Below are 21097 nucleotides of genomic sequence, written 5' to 3'. Positions count from 1 at the left end.
CAAGGGATTTCATAATCAATATTAGATAAAAGAATATAATTACATTATTTCTGGACATGAAAATATTCTTTCATAATTTCATAAAATAATTACTGATTACCATATTTTCTGCTTAAATATTCCTTTATATATGATACATCAAATTTTGGTTGCAGAACTTTATCCTGTGATTTTAAATGAATTAAATATCTTGTTATGTAACTTCAAGTTACAATTTTAAAAATTGTATTTCCAGAGACCGGCCCAGTGGCACAGTGGTTAAGTTGGTGTGCTCTGCTTTGGTGGCCCAGGGTTCCTGGGTTCAGATCCAAGGCGTGGACCTATACACTGCTCATCAAACCATGCTGTGGAGGCGTCCCATATACAAAATAGAGGAAGATTGGCACAGATGTTAGCTCAGGGCCAATCTTCCTCACCAAAAAATAACAGAAAGAAAACCTAAAAAACCCTGTATTTCCTTTTGTTAACAGTAGTCTAGCCATACTCACTTCCAGAGCCATTAATTAAATAAGAAATGTTATCCTAAAACTGATAGCCCTTTGAAAAAATTCAAGAGGCATGATAAAAAGAATAAATAGGCCAAAATAAACTAATCTAAGAATATTTGTATGGTATTCGATTTATAATAAGTATTATTAAATCAGAACATTTTTCAAGGGCTTAATTTTTTGGTTGTGTTTTACTTCTATTCTCAATAGAAAATAAGAATCTTCTACTATTGCTACTGATTTAAAAGACTCTATAATTCCCATCGCTCTACTTAAGAGTTGAGGGTAATATCCCCTTATTTTTGAAGTTATAAATTGCTGATAACACTACATGATCAATAAGCTATGAAAACTGAGCAAAGTCAAAGATGTCAAAAAACAAAACTTATAACAAAGATATGATACTTAATACTCACAATTGATATTTTACTTAGTAATTAGATATAAATGATAGATCATTCATATAAATTGACACAATTAGTCCAGGACAGTAAAGAAGCTGAAAACTGTATGTTTTCATGTCTACGAGGAATAATTCAGGGAAGTAGATAAGATGAGCCTAGAGAAAAGAAGATTAAAGGGAACACTTAGCAGTTATCTTCAAATACTTGGTTTTTATGAAGAAGAGAGATTAAGCCACTCTGTGTGACTCCAGATGACACAACTAGGAAGAGTGAGAAAACAATAATGAAAACAGATTTTAGCTCACCATAAGGAAAACTTTTCTCCTTTTTAATGTCCACCAGCAGAACTATTTATCCTATGAAGCTGTAGTATAACAGAAGAGTACACAAATTTGGAATTAAATAGATCTCAAGTTTGAAATCTAGCTCTGTATGTACCTAGAGCCACCAGGTTGCCTGACCTCTTGAATCCCAAACACCACTTACCTCAAAAGTGACTGACAAGTGATATATGATACGAATGTAATTGTTATATATGTAAATGTGATTTGTATGTAAAACTGGTGCAAAGTAGGTATGAAAAAACAAAAAGTTATTTCAATAACAGTCATTATTAGTGGTGGTTAAGAAGAGGGAAGCTGGAGCCAAACTCCTTGGGTTTAAATCCGGGCGCTGCCACCTTGGGCAAGCTACTTAACCTCTTTGTATTCCTGTTTCCTAATTTCTACAATATGGACATTAATAGTACTTATAAGGCTGCTGAAAGGAATAAATGACATAATATATAAGGCATATATTACCTTATATATATATATCATAATATATATATATTATGACGATAGCGCCTAATGCATAATATGCACTCTATAATGTTACCTATTATTATATAACATTATTATAATGAATTCATTTTATTCAATAGTGAATTCTCTGTTATTGCAAGTATTCCATCAAAGCCTTGAACAAGCCAGAGATGGAAATTCCAGAAGTGAATCAGAGAGTCTCAACTAAATTAATTCATTGACACAGTAGACAAATATCTACTGAATATGCAATACCTACAAGGGGCATTAGAGTACAGTGGTTAAGAGTATGGATTCCCAAGCCAGTCTGTGTCATCCAGATATTTTGAATTCCTACATCTCTTAGTAGCTGTATAAACTTGGGCAAGTTACCTAACCATTATATGCCTCAGTTTCCTCTTTTGTACTATGGAGATAATTATAGAATTGTTGAGAGGATTCAATGAGCTAATGTATGTAAAGTGCTTAGAACAGAACCTTATAACCATATATAAAGATTAGCTGGTTAGCTCTTACATGACCATGTGCCAGGCACAGCTCTATAGACACCGTGAGTACAACAGACTGCTGACAAGGTCCCTGACCTCACAAAGCTTATATTCTTTCGGGATGGGGGAGGGGGGGACTGGAAGGACACAGATAATAAATAAACAAACATATAACAAGTAATGATAAGGACTAAAATCAGTGAAGAAAAAGCAGGAAAGGGATAAGGAGTGATTGGGGAGTTCAAGTAGAGATAGGAAGGTCAAAGAAGAGCTCTCCTTGGAGAAGCCATGTGGATATCTAAGGGGATGCGCATTTTGGGTTGAGAGAAAAACAAAAGGAAAGGCCCTGGGCATGAGGATGCAAAGGTGTTCAGGAAACAGCAAAGAGGCCAGCGTCACTGGAGTTAAATATGGGAAGAGAAGGGGAGCAGGAGATAAGGTTGGAGACAGCCACGTTCCTGATCACGGAGGGCCTTAGAGGCTGGAGTAAGGACACTGGATTTTATTCTGAGTCTGAAGGGAAACCACTGGAAGATTTTAAGCACAAGAGTAACAAAATCAGACCCGCATTTTAAATGATTCACTATGGCAATGACCTCCAATGAATTATGTGACTCCAAGGTTTCCTGAATTTAATCATTCTAATAGTAACAGAAGAACATTTAAGTATCTGGGAAATGGAAACAATGCATCATGATGGCAGACTGCAGCATTTCTGACTGCTTAGAGGAGGTTGAGCATGGAGCCGGATAATAAAGTTGCTACACTCAAAACAGCAAAGCACGTACTGCAGGGGAGCATTCCATTTGTGTTTATTGATTTCACATATGAAGTGTTGTGAAGAAATGTTTAAGAAAGAATTGACAGTGATTTTGGAATGTTGAAAAAAAAAACCAGTGAGGAATTATGACTCCAGAAGGGAATGCTTGGGACACCAACAATGTCCGATTCTAGAGAGGAATGGAACACCGAAAGGAGGCTGGTGGGTACAGGGGGCGGTAACATCACTGTGACTGGTTCCTAGTGAAGATCTGTCTGAATACCACATATAGATGTTCCAGAAACACCCAAGGTTCCATTAAACACCAAGGGAAGGAATTACATGAACAGAAGTAAATAATGTGAGTACTCTATGAACCAAAAGTCAAAAGAGAGATGAAATTGTTTCCACATGGCAATCTGTGTAGATATGAGCTTGAAATTTTTCAGGGAAGAACGGAAAACTGGAGGAACAAAACCAGGACTTTGAGCCATGTCCTATCACTGAGAGTGACGAGGAGTGTCATTTACTTTTCAACATGGAGACATCCTCTGTAGCAATACAAACTGGAATAGCAGACTGTCAAACTCTAAGTTTACCTAGTCTCAACTGCAAAACTAAGGAGAAAGATAAAGGGAAAAACAAAGGGAGGGGGCAAAAAATGGTGTGTGTTTGGGGGGTGGTGGTGATAGGGAAGAAAAACCATTTAATCAGTCAAAATTGCTTCAATTTAATCACATTTATGGAAATCTAGGTTTCTTTTCAGGAAAGCTAAGTAATTTTTAGAATAGCAATATTTTTCAAGTGCCAGTCTTAGCCTTGGCAAGGAAATGGTTATAACTGAAGATACAAAGCAGTGTAGAAGAATTCAGAAAGAAACCAAATCTCTGGAAAAAGTGAGGCTTTTTTTGGTTCATTGTAAAGGAACATAAATTAGTTTCCAACCCACAATCCCCGCCTACCCCCGGACTTCCCAGAGTCCTGTGCAGCCCATAGAAAGTGGAAAGTGTGCCAAAACAAACAGTGTGGGCTGAAGCTCTGTGGATGAAGGGTGGGATGAGGTTTTGGTGGAACTGGCAGGCAACCGAATGGAATCACTTTAAAGCAATGCCACAAAATGGAGACTAAAGAATCACCCAGGACTTCTAAAATTCACAGAAAATGGGACACGCTTAGCTAAATCATGGAATAGAGTTCCTACTTCAACTCATTTCAAAAAAAAAACAAGACAGCAAAGATAGGAGAAAATGAACAAAGCAAAACATACCTGCTCTCTTATCTGTCTTTAATTAAAGCATAAAATACCCTCCCTCTTCTCTTCTCCCAACCACCCTGGAACAGAAGAGCGAACTGGCAGCACCTCAGGTGAAAGACTTCAGCCTTCCAGCTACAAGGAGGGGAGATAGCAGACAATGGAACTGGTGATTCATTACAAAAGAATACACTCCAGAGCGGCCTGCTGCCACATGGGCTCACTGCACTATTTAAAGGAACAGCAACCCCCTTTCCAATCTCCCTTCTTCTTAACACCTTCCCTCCTCTTGGTCCTGATGGAAAACAGATTTTGAAGAAAATGCCAGCAAAGCACTGAGCTGTCCAAGAAAGGGAGGGCTTTGTGTTCCACAGAAGCTGGCAGTCTTACACTATAGCAGAGTGCAAAAATTTTCTTTCACATCCATAGGGTAAAATCTTTTCCTCTCTGTCTAGTATACTTTCCCTTACAACAACAAATAGTATAACTGAGTCTGAGTCCGGCTAAACATTTTTTTATTAATTGGAGCTGAAGTCATTTGCAATTGTTTTCTAATTTTACACATATTATGAGAATGATTTCTCCTCTTTTCCTTCCTTTTATTCCACATTGTTACTTTCATAGATGTGAGGAGATAGAATAATGTGGTTCACATGTTCAGAAACAAGAAAGTATCTCAGTGAAATACTCCTACAACAAATGCATAAACAACAGATAAACCTAAAGTTATTTTAAAAAGTCACATGAGCATGTCTGTCTACTATGTTAGAATTTTGTGATTAAACTGCCATTTGCTGTTTTTTTTTTAAAGCAAAGCAGCGATTACTTATTGCAAATGATGGAGCAGTTTGTTAATTAAACCAAAAACAGGCCTTATAGAACTAGAGCATATATAATAATAAAGAGCACACACTGGGCAACTACTGATATGGATCTAATATGGTATGATGAAAATGTCATCCACTGAAAGCCCTTCGCCCTTCTTCCACTAAGTGAGCAATGGAAATTAAGGGATATCCAGATGTTAAGATCAGAGATGCGAAGAACCTAGGTGACAAAATGGTGATAACATATCTAATCACCTTTCTTAATATACTAGTCAAGACACTAAATACCACTCAACTTTGATAACCAAACTCTAAACAGTGTAGACATTCTATATTCACAAAGCTTACGTGACAGATCATTATCAAATATTGGGATTAGATGCCTAGCTCAGAAAACAAAAAACCAAAAACAAAACAAAACCCATAAGACAAATAAAGATTTGGCCCATCTAGTTATTTCCTTTTTTTCCCCCCCAGATTACTAACAACTACGTATGTTATATCAACATAGAAAGTGTACACACCAAAACAAATATGCTGGAATACTGAAAATTCACCAGTTTGATATTCTATACTTTCCAGTTGTATAAATTCAGGATGGGCAAGAATGAGTTACTTCTTCCCTTCAGCATTCAGCACATCCTGAGAAAGTCATAATGATTTTAATTTATCTATTAGAATTCTTAACCACCAAGAAATCCCTCTTTCCAGTTTCTATCTCTTCAGCTTCAATCCTAAAATTATAGTTTCCTTAAATACCAATATTAAGACCACAATATTAAGTATTTATATGCATGTGCATTCTAACTTGTGCTCACACATGCTTAACCAGCTCCTCTAGAAACTAAAGGGACATGTTCCAAAAGGCTGAAAAACCTCTGATTATAAAAAGTCCTAATTTGGATAACTCTTTCACTGATTTAAAAATATATATAATGAAAAGTCAAGTAGTTGAAAAGCCCTCAGTAATAGCTGAGACAGAAGAGAGCTGACACCCTCTAATATTGCCAGTTAATGAAAATTGAATGAGGGCTCCAAGGTTAAGAAGTATCACCTCCCAAGCAACAAAGAGAGTCCAGAAATAGGTTTTCTCTTTTATGGAAATCTTTTAAAAGTAAAGCAATATTTCAAGAGTTAATCAGGCTGACGATGCAGGGACAAGCAGTGGAAGAGAAAATATTTCAAGGGTTTCTCTATTTCTCAAAAGAGGGAGGGTTTTCTTGATAATCTCCAAACTCAGATCTGGTGAAAAATTACTTTGGAAAGATATATTCTTTGAAACTTCCCTTCCCTCTAGGTCACGTTGGGAAAAATCTCCCTAACGCTTTCCCTCTTTCCAAACAGCACTGCAGGGCATTATATAACATGGAATGGAACAGGGTTCCAGCTCCTAAAACGATGTCTCCATCCAGATAAGCTAGACGACTCTCTCGCCCTCCGGTGGTGACTTGGAGAGAAGAGAAGAGAGAATACAAAAAAAGGGCAACCTCCTTAAAAGGAAAGCACTGTCCAGTGATGAAATTTCCCTACAGAGCATAAAAGCCTGAAGTGAAACTGATCCTAAGTCTGAGACTAAAAGACACGAATGTTCTACAATGCAAATAATTTCTCATTGACAAATCACAGCCTCATCATTCCCTCTCAATCTACACATAAAGAAAAAAGGGTAAAGGAACCTACGGAAGGGTGCCAACAAGAAAAATAGCACTGCCGGGGAAACCATGGAAGAGTATTCACCTTTCCATTTGTCAGGAATGACTTGCTAAAATGCTGATTAGATATTGCCTGGCATAACCAAAGACAGGCAGAGAGAGAGCTAGAGCGAGAGAGATCTTCCATTTCCTACTCCCTCTCCTTCAAATGCCTTTTAATGCCCCTGTGATTGCCATTTATACATTCAGATCTGTTCTCCTATCAGGGAGGGCTCTACCTGCCTTTGCTGCACCTGGATGCTCCTATGGTTCCTACTGAAAACATTCTTTGCCAATAACAAAGTCATGAAAATGAAATATATTACCCTAGCCTTCATTTTTAATAAGCCATTTAAAGCAAAGGCAGCAAAACTGCAATTCCATAGCCAATCCTGAGAAACCAAAGTGAATCAGGAATCAGATGTCCCTACAACACAAATTCTTCTGCAATTCTTAAAAGGAAGTCAATCCCTTGTCCCTCCTTTTGGTAGTCTACAAGAATCTCTTCCTACCTCTGCAGTCTCTCTCCCTCCCTCTTCTCAGAACCAAGACAAAGAGGTAGACAAATCCCCACAGGGTCTTTCCTGAGCTACAGCTGCACAGTACAGGAAACAGGAATCTGCTACAGAGCGAGGGAGGGGGTGAAAAAAAGGATACGGATACATCTCTCTCTCTCTCTCTCTCTCACACACACACACACACACACACACACACACACGGACTCACAACAGACACAGACTAACACTTTTCAGCTGATAACAATAAATCTGGCCTTTTCTAAGAAGACAGTAACAATTAAAACTCTGCTTACTATACCCCGCCCCTATATGTTTATTTAGATCCCAGGAACGACAAAAGAAACACAGCGAGGCAACACCAGTCTTACCTGAGTTACCATGTTCTTTTTCTCCATAAACCGAACGGAATAGCTGATGAGCCCGTCACGGCGGTCGTGCCGGGGCACGCCTCCACAGCCTTCTCGTCCACCCCCCTCCCCCCCCCCAGTCTAGCTATTTAAGGGTGGGTAATTGGCCTCCCTTTATCCCGTTTTCCTTCCTTTTTCTTTCTAGTGTTTCTTCCTTTCTTTTCTCTTCCTCTCTGGCAGTCTCTCCCCCTCCTTCCTTCTCCAGCTCCCTCCCATATCTCAGGCAGATGGCTGAAGGAAGCCCCACCCCTGAATGCCTAAGGTAATTAATCAGAGGAGAGCCCCACCTCTTCCTCCTCCCCCCACCCCCTCCCAGCAGGCTGACATCTCCCAACTCCAGAAACGGACCTGCTGGAGAACGGCAGTGTGGTGTGTGCTTTGCGCAGGCGTGTGTGTGTGTGTGAGTGTGTGTGTGAGAGAGAGAGAGGAAGGGGGAGAGGGGGAGAGGGAGAGAGGGAGAGAGGGAGAGAGGAAGGGGGAGAGGGGGAGAGGGGGAGAGGGGAAGAGGGAGAGAGGGAGAGAGGGAGAGAGGGAGAGAGGAGGAGGGAAGAAGTGGGAGCGAGAGGGAGGAGCAGGCGCCATGTGCAGGCATATTTTAAAGAGTGAGTATCTGCCATGGTGGCATTAATTATATAGCACTGGAAGCATTCACAGCAGCTTACCATAGTTAATACAGATCTAAAATATTCCATCCATGAATACCTGATAATAAATAAGAAACGAAACAAAAATTATTTTAAAAAAAAATTTCCATTGATGTCCAGTTTATAGGTGTAGGGGATTTAATGAAAGACGAGAAAAGCTGCTGAATGACCACTGACTGGAAGGTTTTCAAGGAAGCAGGAATATGCAAGAACCTGCTTGTCCTAAACCAGTCTAATGACTGCAAAGGACTAAAAGAGAAGAGGAAGGTAATTTAAGTGCTTGTTTTTTTCTACTATAAAAAACCTGGGGACTCTGAAAAAGGTGTCTAAAAACATGACTGCTTAAGCAACTTCAAGTTTATATAAAGGTAGATAAAAGGTGCTTAAGGCTTCCAGCTTCATTAAAAATTCTGGTTAACTGAGAATTCCCCCTTTGTGTTCCCCAGCCTTCTGTATTTCAGCTTCTATTGAAAACATAATCCCTTTCTTATATATGCACTGACTGTGTCATTACTGTAATACTGTAATGTATCTGTGTCATTACTGTAAATAGTAATCGTTACTACAGAGTGCAACAGGTATAGAAGGTTTGGGAGAATGTTTACTGAACATAAGAGTTTCTTTCAAGTTCTCTTATTTAAAAGACATAATGAAAAAAAGCATCAAAGATGTGATTCAGTCCAGAAGTCCTGGTCTAAGTCCTAATTCTGACCTTTACAAGTGATCTTGGAAAAGTCTTTAACCTCTGAATATAAATTTCATAATCGCCCTACTTTATATTATTATTCAAATAAAATAATCTATGTGAATGTGTGAGTTTATGTTTGTCTCATAAAAATGAAGATTTTCTAATTTTTTTAAGTTTTCTAATAAATAAGATCCTATTCTAAAGGATTTTATTATATATTTTAGTTATATTTATTATGATATATTTTAGTTATGCTATATTTATTATGTTATAACCTCTAACACATTGCCCAAAGGGCAAAGAGATTAATTCCAAAATTAAGCTTCCTATTTTTAAAATAAACACATAAAGAAATCAAAATTAAAAATCACAAATCACATTGAGGATACACAGTTTTTGCTGTCTCTAAGAGGACTGTTTGGCAAAATGTATAACCAGGGTTTTTACTGAGTACCTACAATATGTCAGGTACTATTCTGGGCATTTTACAGATATCTGTATGCTTTTGGTATAATCCATAATATGCAAAGAAATATGTACAAAAGAATGGGATCTTTAAATATTAGCAAAAACATCATGAGAAAAGGAATAAATCAGTACCAGGCTTGTTCTTATTTAACATTTTTAGAAATGATCTGGAAGACAGAATATATTGCGTTCTCTGAACTTGCAACTGAAAAGCCAACTTGAAGGAGATAAAATGCAGTCGCTTTTTTAAAGACCAAGTGAGTAAGCATAAAAGAGTAAGTGTCACCGGAAGCAAGGGCAACCCAGTGTACTTTTGGAAAAATCTAAACCATGTTTATGGGATAATTATTTATGTTTTTAGTTCCAATATCAGAAATAAACCTGAGAATCACTGTATACCATTCTCTGAATCTACTGGTCCATGATAGTGCTAGGGGCAAAAAGCCTTGAGCACCAAGAAATTAGACTGCCCCCTCTCCCAACCACACCCATTACCCTTAGGAAAGCCACAGCTATCCTGAAGCTTGTGTGTGACTGCAGCCTCCACACATGCAGAAAGACAACAAGACCTCAAGGTTTTTTTTTTATAAAAAGGCAAATGAGGGATCCCCACAGGCAAAAAGTCTAGGACTAGCACTAGGATAAAGGCTTCCTTAGGCCTGATTCATGCCTCTTTCCTACATGTAGGACCAACATTTTATACCGCAAATAATACGCTTATAAAAGTCATCACAAGAAAGAATTAGTATGAGCTTAAAGTAAAAATAAATATTGAGATGATTTTCATAAACTCACTGAATAACAGGATCACAGTGAGCATTGGACAAATTCAAGGCTATTTTACAAGTGTGTCCTGACTTTAAAGGCTGGCATTATAGAGGACCATTTGCTCGCTGGTGCCCAAGAGAGAAGAGCAATTGAACAGCCTGGATCTGACCCAGCAAAACAAGTGGAGTCCCCTGGTGGCTGAATGTGCCCAGTAGTGCACCAAGGAGAAACTCATTTCAGGACATTTCGGGGGCCGGGGAGGGGGTTGCAAGGGAGGGGGTTGCAGTTGAGGGGTGTGGGGAGGTGGGCAGGCAAATACACAATAACAATGTTAGCTAAGAGAGGAGACCAAGTCCACCTTTGTGGATCAATGCCCAGCTTCCAGCACAGTGTCTGGTATACGGTGGGTATACAATAAATATTTGTTAAACAAACAAATGAAGGAACTTCTCCTAGTTGTCCCAATTTCTTGTTTCCTCAGTGTTTCATGCAGTCCCCAGAACTCCAGCTTCCTTTCCCCCATATCACTCAATGGAAATTTATCTTATTGAAGTCACCGAAGACCTCCGGATGGCCAAATTCAATGGACATTTTATATCTTCTTTGACTATCTGTGGCATTTGGCACTCCCTCCTTTAGGAAATGCTCATTCTCAGCTTCAAGCAATACCAGTCTTTCCTGATTTTCCTCTTTCCCTGTTCGCTCACTTCCCCATCTTACTCTTCTTCCTCTGCCTACCCTTCTAAATGTTGGTATTGCTTGAGGTGCCATCCTCAGACCTCTTTTTACTGCATGCCACTGGTTCTTAACCCAACATGTATAGTTCATGACACAGGCACCCCAATGGAAATTTTTCTTACGTTCATTTCTATGCAGAGAGGATCCACAGTATTCATCAGATTCTCAAAAGGTTACAAATCTCAAAAAAGTTAAACACTACTGAACACGCTTGCTCTAGATGATGTAATCCATCCCACTGCTTCAATTACCACCCATTTACCCTGATGACCTCCACATTTCTATGTCAGGTCCAGATCTCTCTCCTGAACTGCAGATCAAAATATCCAACTGCCAAATCACGGTCAACTCCATTTAGATATCCTACAAATTTATCTAATTTTAAAAAGTCCAAAACTAAACTAAATTCTCAAAATCAAATCATTAATTCAATTAACAAATGTATGAGTGCCTACTATGTACCACGCACTGTTCTAGGCACTGGGAGAAAACAGTAATGGACAAAAAAGACAAAAATCCCATATGTATGAAGCTTGGGTTCTAGTACTCATTCTATCATGTTCCAGGAAAATAGCTACCACTTCTTGAGGACTTACTCTGCAGCGGCTTCTTATCAAGCAACTACATACATCACTAGTTCATTTCATCCTATGATGATATTTTAATCTCCTTTTTGAAGAGGAAGCAACTAAGACTAGGTGAGGCTACGTATCTTGCCCAAAGTCACCCAAGCTAGCAAGCTGAAGAGCTCTGATTCAAATCCAAATCTGATGGAAAGTCTGGAGTCCTTCCAAGACTCCTCCTTCTCACTCAATACCACACCAAACCAGAAGCAAGTCCTTTTGATTTCTCTGAAATCTGCCCTTTCTTTCCATCCCTATCACCACGAATTCAGTTCTGACCTTATTATTTTATATCTTGTCTCCTACTTGTCTCTCCAGTGGGCCACTCTTCCATCCAAGCTTCTCACTACTGCCAGAGCGATCTTTCCAAATGCAAATCTCATCATGCTACTCCTCTAATTAAAATCCTCAAATACTCCCCACAGCCTAAAAAGGGAAAAATTCTAATTCTTTTTTTTTTTTTTTTGGTGGGGAAGATTAGCCCTGAGCTAACATCTGTTGCCAATCCTCCTCTTTTTGCCGAGGAAGATTGGCCCTGGGCGAACATCCGTGCTTATCTTCCTCTCCTTTATATGTGGGACGCCTGCCACAGCATGGCTTGATGAGCACCACATAGGTCCGTGCCCGGAATCTGAACTTGTGAACCCGGGCCAGCGAAGCAAAGCGCGCGAACTTACCACCACGCCACCAGGCTGGCCTCGAAAAATCCTAATTCCTAAGTAGGTGCCTAACACATAATGTGGCTTCAGCACAACTGTCAGAGTCACTGCTTCCCTTCCCCCCGCCCTCCCCTTTCCCTGCCCCTACCACAGACTTGCAGCTAGTTCCTCAAGGATACCACGTCCCTGTTCCTTTCTGTTTTCTCTCCTTACTCCCTTGAATATGGCCTTCTATCTGGCTAATTCATCCTTCAAGCCTCACTTCAGGGATCTTTGAAAGCCTTTCCTGACCTTACCTGCTCCCACATCTGGGTTAGGTACCCCTTATTCCTGTGCCTTAGCGCCTAACCCATGGTTCATAATTGTTGGGGTTATTGCTTCTGCATAACTATGACTGCACTGTGTGCAATTGGAGGGTAGGAATTGTGTGTTTCATACCACATCCCCAGTTCCTAATCCAGTGCCTGAATACATAGTAAATGAATAAAGGTTTGTTTAAATCAAACAATAATGCCTTGATTTCTATCTCTAGCCATTTATTTATCCATACACAGGTATCTAAGAATGAAGAGTATCTGTGCGGTTACCAAAATAACCACCAAATACCAAAATATAAAAGTATTCTTTTCTTCCAAAAGAATACTTGGAAATATCTTCAAATTTATAAATTTACTTCAGTATCTTAGAAATCTGAAGCTGAAAGGAAGATGTACAAAAAGAAAGAGTGGGAGAAGGGCCTTATTTTCAACTTTATTAGAAGAGCTCAGATTCTAGACAAAATAATACTGATTTAAAAAAAACGACTCACCATGGTGTGAAATGATGAGTAAATGCTAATGGGTATGGGTTCCTTTTGGGGATCATGAAATGTTCTAAAATTCATTGTGGTGATGGTTGTACAACTCTGTGAATATGCTAAAAACCAGTGAATTGTATGCTTTAAATGGGTGAATTGTATGGTGTGTGAATTATATTGCAATGAAGCTGTTATATAAAAACAAACAAAAACAAAAAGTACCACAATATTTATTGTTCTCTCGACTCTGGATTCTCCATACCATCTGAACATGGCATTAATGAACACTAGATAAAAAGTTGTAATGTTAAAAAAAACAAATAACCACAACTCGGGGCAGGCCTGGTGGCGTAGTAGTTAAGTTCACATGTTCACTTCGGTGGCTGGGGTTCACTGGTTCGGATCCTGGGCGCGGACCTACTCACTGCTAATCAAGCCATGCTGAGGCCACGTCCCACATAGAAGAGCTACAACTCTACAACTATGATACACAACTATGTACTGGGACTTCGGGGAGAAAAAAGAAAAAGAGGAAGATTGGCAACAGATGTTAGTTAGTGCAGGGCCAATCTTCCTCAAAAAAAAAAAAAAGCTAATTGTTAAATATTTTTAAAAAAAGGCAGAATCTGCTTGAAGAAAGGGTTATGAGAAAAAAAACCTCACCACTTTAGGTGCTCTTGCTCTTCACAATTTTACATACATGTGACTCCACTTCCCTACCTTCTACCCACCAGCAATGCTATAAAAGCAGATCCAAGAGTCCCTGACTAGAAGGCAGGTCTTGCTCATCCTTTCCCAGGCTGACTCTGACACCCAAGTGAAAAGCAACATTAAAGGGACGGCATTTTCTGCAATAATAAAAACTTGTTAGTATAAAAGCTCTTCACAGTACGCCCCCACACAATAACCCTAACTAATTTACACCTAAAAGATATTAAATACCTTCCCAGATGCTTCTCTAACACAATACCACTTTAATATCCTTTGCCTCAATATTCCCTTTAATGTAAATGAAGCCAAAATATAGCTAACTATTATTTCCTAGTTTCTTTTCTCTAGTTTAGGCAGGGTTCAGTTACGTAGAACCCATTCTAGAAAAAAAAGGTGAGAGCAGAATTTGAAATCAACTGCTTTAGGCCTTATATGCTTATAAAAACCAAATAACCCTCATATTTATTTCTTATTCCCCCAAATCAAACTTTTAGAACAAGACCACAAATAACATACACTAACAGGTGATGCCAGAGAAATTAGAAAACATGACTTTATAAATTATTATCTAGATTTGGGTAACATACTCTTACATCTTTAAAATATCCCGAACTCTAGACAACTGGAGTCATATATACAATGGAAATTATGTATACATTCTCTGTATTCTGTGAGAGATCAAGGAAAAAGTTCCTAGACAAATATTAAAAGGGATAGGATGTAAACAAATTTATCAATAACTACATTATCAAGAAAATAATACTTGATTAAGCTGTGAAAACTGAAGTTTGTGGTTTCTCCAATACTACAATACGCTGTGTCTCTGTTACTAAATTACTAGCGAGTCTGCTATCGTTCACCACCAAAGCCCTGTGCCTGGCATAGTATGACATGCAGTAGGTACTCAAAAAGCATTCTCAAAATGAGAAATTAAAGAATACATATATCCCTCTACTTCAAGGTCATCTTCCCACAAAGAAATGGAGAGCCTATGGGCTAACTCACTTTACAGCATTCCGCATACCTAGGCATACGGGGGTTCGAAGGGTGACAGGTTAAGTAAAATTGCCTCAGGAAAACCTGTGAGACTCAATAATAGACAAACCCCTAACTTGCAACAACAGTTACATTTTTTCCCCTATTTTATTTTTACTGTGGTAAAACACACATAATATAAAATTTACCGTCTTAGCCATTTTCAAGGATACAGTTCAATGGTACTATATATATTCATAACATGCTATCACCACCACCATCCATTTCCAGAACTCTTCTCATCTTTTAAAACTGAAACACTATACCCATTGAGCAATAACTCCCCATTCTTCCTGTCCCCAGAGCCCCTGGCAACCACCATTCTACTTTCTGTCTCTATGATTCTGACTACTCTAGGCACCTTATATAAGTGGATCATACAGTATTTGTCTTTTTGTGACTGGCTTGTTTCACTTAGCATGATATCCTCAAGGTTCATCCATGTTGAAACTTATGTCAGCATTTTCTGCCTTTTTAAGGCTGAACAATATTCCACTGTATGTATATACCATAGTTTGGTTATCCATTCATCCCTTGATGGACACTTCAGTTGTTGCCTCTACCTTTCGGCTATTGTGAATAACGTTACTATGAACATGGGTATACAAACTCTCTTCAAGACTCTGCTTCAATTCTTTTGGGTTATATACACCCAGAAGTAGAACTGCTAGGTCATATGGTAATTCTATTTTTAATTTTTTGAGGAACCACCATACTGTTTTCCACAGCAGCTGTACCATTTTACATTCCCATCGACAGTGCACAAGGGTTCCAATTTCTCCACATCCTTGCCAACACGTTATTCTGTTTTTTTGACAGTAGCCATACTAACAAGTTATATTTTAACCATCCAGTCAGCCGCAGTAAATGTTTAATCCAGAACGGTAATTTCAGGAACAGTTTCTCAAACAGATCTTTTCTGGGCAGGGAGACTATACTCATTGTCCTTTAAATCATATCTAGCAATCCCCTATCTACTTACTCTCCCTGTATTTTAAACTGATTTGGCCTAGATTTGGTTCTGCAAAAATTATAACTAATAAAATAACAGATCTCAACTGCATGCACTTAAGACAGGCATGATTTTATTAACAATAAGAGCAATGAAAGGTCAAGTACCTAAAATACTTCACTGCCTTATACTGAGGAGAACTCACTTTGTTTCCTTATCTTAACACTAGCAATTCTAGAAATACTTAATTTAAAAGATAAGTGCAAAACCTTTAATTTTTTAAAAATACTATTCAATCACATCCTCAATAATTTCCAGTTGCACAATGCGTTGGTATAGAAGCACACGTGTTATGCAACAAGGAGCTGTGATTTAACTAAGGATAAGAATATAACAGAAGCTAAAAATCAAATTTTATAACCACAGTTGAGATAAGAGTTAGAGTAGCAAATAATTGTCTAATACCCATCTATATTGCACTGAAAGAAAATTGTTACTTTAATAGAATTAATAAATAAGACTGTAAAATAGTTTTGGATACTTCAACTTAAAATTGTCTTTTTAATCCCATTAATTTCCCTGATGTGGTGGAATGGAGAGTGTACTCTTAAATTTTAACATCCTATTACCTGCATTTCTAAGCTACCTTAATTTCAGATAGAATAAACCTACTAAATGGAGCAAAGCCAGGAAAGTGTTGTTTCAAATACTGAGCACTCATTTATCAGCACTAAATCTTAATGACCAAAAAGATTTTAAACTTTTTGGCAAAAAGTTAACACTTAATACTCTAGACTCTTGTGTGATGGGATTAGTGGCATCTTAGTTATTAACTTGTTGAAATCTAGAATCAGAAAATTTTAGGCCATCAAGCCCCCATTCCTGAATATCTATTTGCCTTTAACTTAATAGCACTACAAAACTCATTTTATCATAAATGAATAAAATTTTATTGCAAAAGACTTTATCAAACATATAATTTTTAAACAGGAACTCTTTAATCCACCCCACAACTTTTATTTTTTGGGGGGTGGCCAATTTTATACCTCAAAAAATTCATTTACACATTATAATTATTTCTTTTTCACATATCTCCAATACCTCAATCTTCTTTGGAAACACTTACTTTTTCAGTTTTGTTCTTCAGACAATTTTCCTCAGACAATTTTACTTATATTGCAGTTATTACAAGTCCCTTACTTTGCTAGTTTGTTCTTAGAAATTTACTGTTCACAGAAGTTTCCTTTCAAAAGCACATTAATATTTACTTGTAAGAAGCTTTGCTTCTTAATCTAGTCTCATGACACTTACAGCATTATACTGTCACATAGACTGATCTATTGTTTTATGCCAGTAGAGGAATAGTTCATAGATAAACAAGACTCACAAATATATCAAAATCTTATTATGGTAAATATAATATACTCTTAATTTGAATAACTCAAAATAATGGAAATTGTTTTATAGAAATATATTTTATAGTTATAGAGTTAATCTAAAACATATAGTATAGACCAATGTGTTAGAATATAAAGAAACATAACCACATCCCCTCCCATATGACTTCAATACTGGTAGCTTAAGACTTGAATGAGTTGTGAGTTACTCTGAAGAGCTTACCCAACAGGTCCAATTAAAAATAGCTTGGTTTAGCCTTTAGGCCCTGATCCCTAATAAGACGTACTGGTTAGTTTGTCACTTCCTTTAACCCTATTGGGAGCTAATTATTAAAGAAATGGCCATTTGGAAGAAAAAAATAATTAAGTGCCATGAAAACACAAATAAATTAAAACAAACTGAGAAACCAAGTAGTATCTGTAATTCAGAATTAATTGTATTAACCGTTTTTATTTTCATATTCTAGGTTTTCAGCACAATCAATTAATATTTCAAAGAATCATGACATAGGAAAGATCGTCTACTTCAACCCCTTCATTTTATATATAAGGAAAGTAAAGCCAAGGAAAACAAAGCTATTTGAGCACGAACACAGAGGTGGTTAACACTACAGCTTGAATCAGAATCCAGGATTCTTAACTTCAACTTTACTCACTATACTGCTGCTAAGTTAAAGGCAAATAGATAGCCAGGAATATGCTTGATAAATCATAGCCTAAAATTTTCTGATTCTAGATTTCAACAAGTTAATAACTAAGATGCCACTAATCCCATCACACAAGAGTCTAGAGTGTTATGTTAACCGTGGAGAGAGTGCCCTCTACTGAATATTACCTTTCCGAAAAATACAGCAACAACTTCTGGAAGCTGCCATCTGTGCTGCTCATCTACTCAAAACGAAGCCTAAAGTTACGATAATATGGTGGCTTAGTTATGCTACATTTATAATGCCAAGATGGAATCTCTCTGAAGTTTCAGAACTTCTAGAGTTGAAAGAAACCACCCTTGTCCAGCCCTCAACACTATAAAACTCAAATCTCCCGTTACAGCAAATTAGCAAAAAACTTTGGGAAATCTATACCCTGGATGGTACCAGGTCAAAAGAGAAAACTTGTAAGCATTTCATCCCACCATAAAACCTTCACATCAGTCAAACAGTATCTAGAAAATAAGTTATAACCCTTAGCTTACCTGGACAACAGGATATTGATAATCCATACAATATACACCATACATAGCAAAGGGGAAAAAAAATCTTCAGATAAAGACTACAAAAAGTGTCTAAGTTTTTGCCTTGTTTGGTCCGGCTGTCCTGTCCAAAGGAACTAGGTAGCACCAAAAACTCCTTGGCTGACTTCTAGTCTACGCAGATAGGTATGCTGGCTCAGATGATGAAGTTGGAGCTTGGTTCAGCCCAGGCTTCTACCCTAATAAAATTCAACACTACACAGAAGAAATGTTCAGGGAAACGCAAAAAGCTCCAACTGAGTTACTAGTTATAGACTGAAAACTGCACTAGAGATTTGCTGTTACTGTTGGTTTTAAACTGACAACTCCACCAGAAGCTGAGCTGGCAGAGAATGACAGCCAGAGAAGGGAACACCGGCTCACACAAAAACGGTAGGAAGCACAAGGTATCCAGGATCCACAATGATATATATGTTCCAGGCTTTAAGTGCGTCAGAGGGAACACTCCCAATCCAGGACATGGAAAGGCAGATGGGACTGGTGTTATTTCTCTATTCCTTCTTGGGCGGGACCACGAGCACGCGCACACACACGCAGCCTTCTCACTGTCTCCGGCAGAGACAGGTGTTAGGATTAACAGTATAAAATCCTTCTGCCGTGGAAAGGAATGGGAGAAAAAAGAAGTCACACAGCTACATGCAGTAAAGGGATCCCTTTCATGACACCGTATGTTTGTGTATCATTTAACACCTCCTTCGCTGTGCTTTAACAGAGGCTAGGACAGCTGGCAGGATCAGCACTAGAAAAGAGGAAGGTGGCCCCAGCTCTGAGGCAACATGAGTCCACTGGAGACCTTCAGATATGCAAGCTACTCTCTCAGCTGTTCCAGTCAAACATGTAAGGATTAACTCTGGCTGCCTGCAAAAAGGTGGGGGTGGAAAGGTCTTTTTAGAAAAGCCAGTTGCTTTTCCCCTTTTAGGAAACTGCTATAACCACCCTATCATTACACACAAACACACATGTGCACACATATTTCTATAACAGATATTAAAAGCGGTAACAAACACAGACAGGTGTTAAGTCAGTCTGACAAGGCATAGCAGGTTAGAGTTGGCTTTCATAGCCTAAACGGCCCATCTAAAACCAGAGAACTGCTAAGTAATTCTTAGAAAATAGGACCTAGAGTGAGAAGAAAGTGAAAATAAATGCTTCTTAGTAAGAGACGCATCATTTCTAACTATTGCTCCTAAGAAATCTCCTACTTGGGGGATACATTCAAAAGTTCAAAATGATAAATAATTCTGAATTAGTTTCAGGGGCTACGATGTCCCTAATCTTGGAGAGCCAGTACTATTATAACATGTTTTAGTAAGATTAAACTGTGAGGATCTGTGAGAGTTTATCTATTACCCTGCCTACTGCCCCGCCCAGTGCAATTTTTTTCCTTTTATGGCCATTGTAATTTATTTTAGGACTGTTCAGAAGAAATTGTTTTTTAAGAGTCAAAATGGCCTTAGTACATCTAAGATAGTTCTCTTGGTTAAACATTTACCTTAAATTGGTTCTAAGAGATTAGTGGGACCACTACAATGTACTAGATTATCTTCAGATTGCTTGTAGTGAGTCTGTGTATTACACACGAGGGACAATAATAAATCAATTCAGTATAATTAAAAAAAAACATTTACTGAGCATCTATTACACGCAGGGTATTATGCTAAGCACTGGAGAAATGAACAGACACAGTCTTGTTGTCAAGGACTTTATGGGAGAAACAGGTAAAACCAAAAGGCAAAAGGATGCTACAGCACAGAATTAAACATTGTAGGCAACTTCTCATACAGGGAATAACATTTTTTAAAAGCTGCTCTTAATGAACACTTCCATAGTGTCTCTTTCTCACCACTAAAACTATGAGACTCTGCTTTGTCAATTCTTAACAGAGATTATCTGAGCCTCATAACATTTTTTATCTGATTTGCCACACCTTAAGGGCCTGTAATATACATTCTAACTGTCTCCTATATAGCTATTAACATGGTAATTAAGAAATAATAGGGGCTGGCCTGGTGGCATAGTGGTTAAGTTCTGCGCGTTCTGCTTTCGCAGCCCAGGGTCCGCAGGTTTGGATCCCGGGCGTGGACCTACATCACTCATCAAGCCATGCTATGGTGGCGACCTACATAAAAAATAGAGAAGACTTGCACAGATGTTAGCTCAGGGCCAATCTTCCTCAGCAAAAAAATAAAATAAAATAAAATAATTAAAAAAATAATAATAATAATAAGAGGAATGTTTCTATAAAAAAACTTACACTAAATTACCTCTTCTAATCAAATCAAACAATTCTCCAATCCTTCTTCCTTCCTGTACACTATGCCATTCCACCTTCACTCTACTTCATTTCATATACAGCAGTACAGCAGTACTGACCACACACACTTGTAAACTAACATCTTACATCACTATTGCATTCTTGATGTGATTGATATCAAGACTCCTCTTACAGAGATTGGATTGGTGGTTACCAGAGGGGAAGGGGGGAGGGAGGAGGGTGAAAGGGATAATTTGGTACATGTGTGTGGTGATGGGTTGTAATTAGTATTTTGGTGGTGAACATGATGTAATCTATGCAGAAATAGAAGTACAATGATGTACACCTGAAATTTTTACAATGTTATAAACCAATGTTACTGCAATAAACAAAAAATTAAAAAAAACAAAAAAAACAAAAAAAAAAAGACTCTTCTTGATATGGAGACTGGAAAATGATGATACTTCTTATAAACCA

At 38.0% G+C, this 21097-nt stretch overlaps 1 protein-coding gene across 12 annotated transcripts in view; it reads right to left on the bottom strand.

The window, feature by feature from the left end:
- Positions 1 to 21097, bottom strand: part of RBFOX2 (RNA binding fox-1 homolog 2) — a 268119-nt gene that overhangs the window by 85629 nt on the left and 161393 nt on the right. Inside the window, exon 1 of one of the 12 annotated variants that reach the window (XM_087448974.1) lies at positions 7600 to 7699. The exons of the other annotated variants lie outside the window; for them this stretch is intronic. Within the exon in view, the coding sequence (XP_087305100.1) occupies positions 7600 to 7626 (27 nt within the window). The 5' untranslated portion in view covers positions 7627 to 7699. Of the gene's footprint in view, positions 1 to 7599; positions 7700 to 21097 lie in introns of those variants that run through there. 12 annotated transcript variants of the gene reach the window in all.

The sequence above is a fragment of the Ceratotherium simum genome, chromosome 25, assembly GCF_057802395.1.
Source record: "Ceratotherium simum simum isolate JZ-2026a chromosome 25, ASM5780239v1, whole genome shotgun sequence".
In the NCBI taxonomy this organism is placed as follows: Eukaryota; Metazoa; Chordata; class Mammalia; order Perissodactyla; family Rhinocerotidae; genus Ceratotherium; species Ceratotherium simum.
This window is presented reverse-complemented; position numbering and strand designations above follow the sequence as displayed.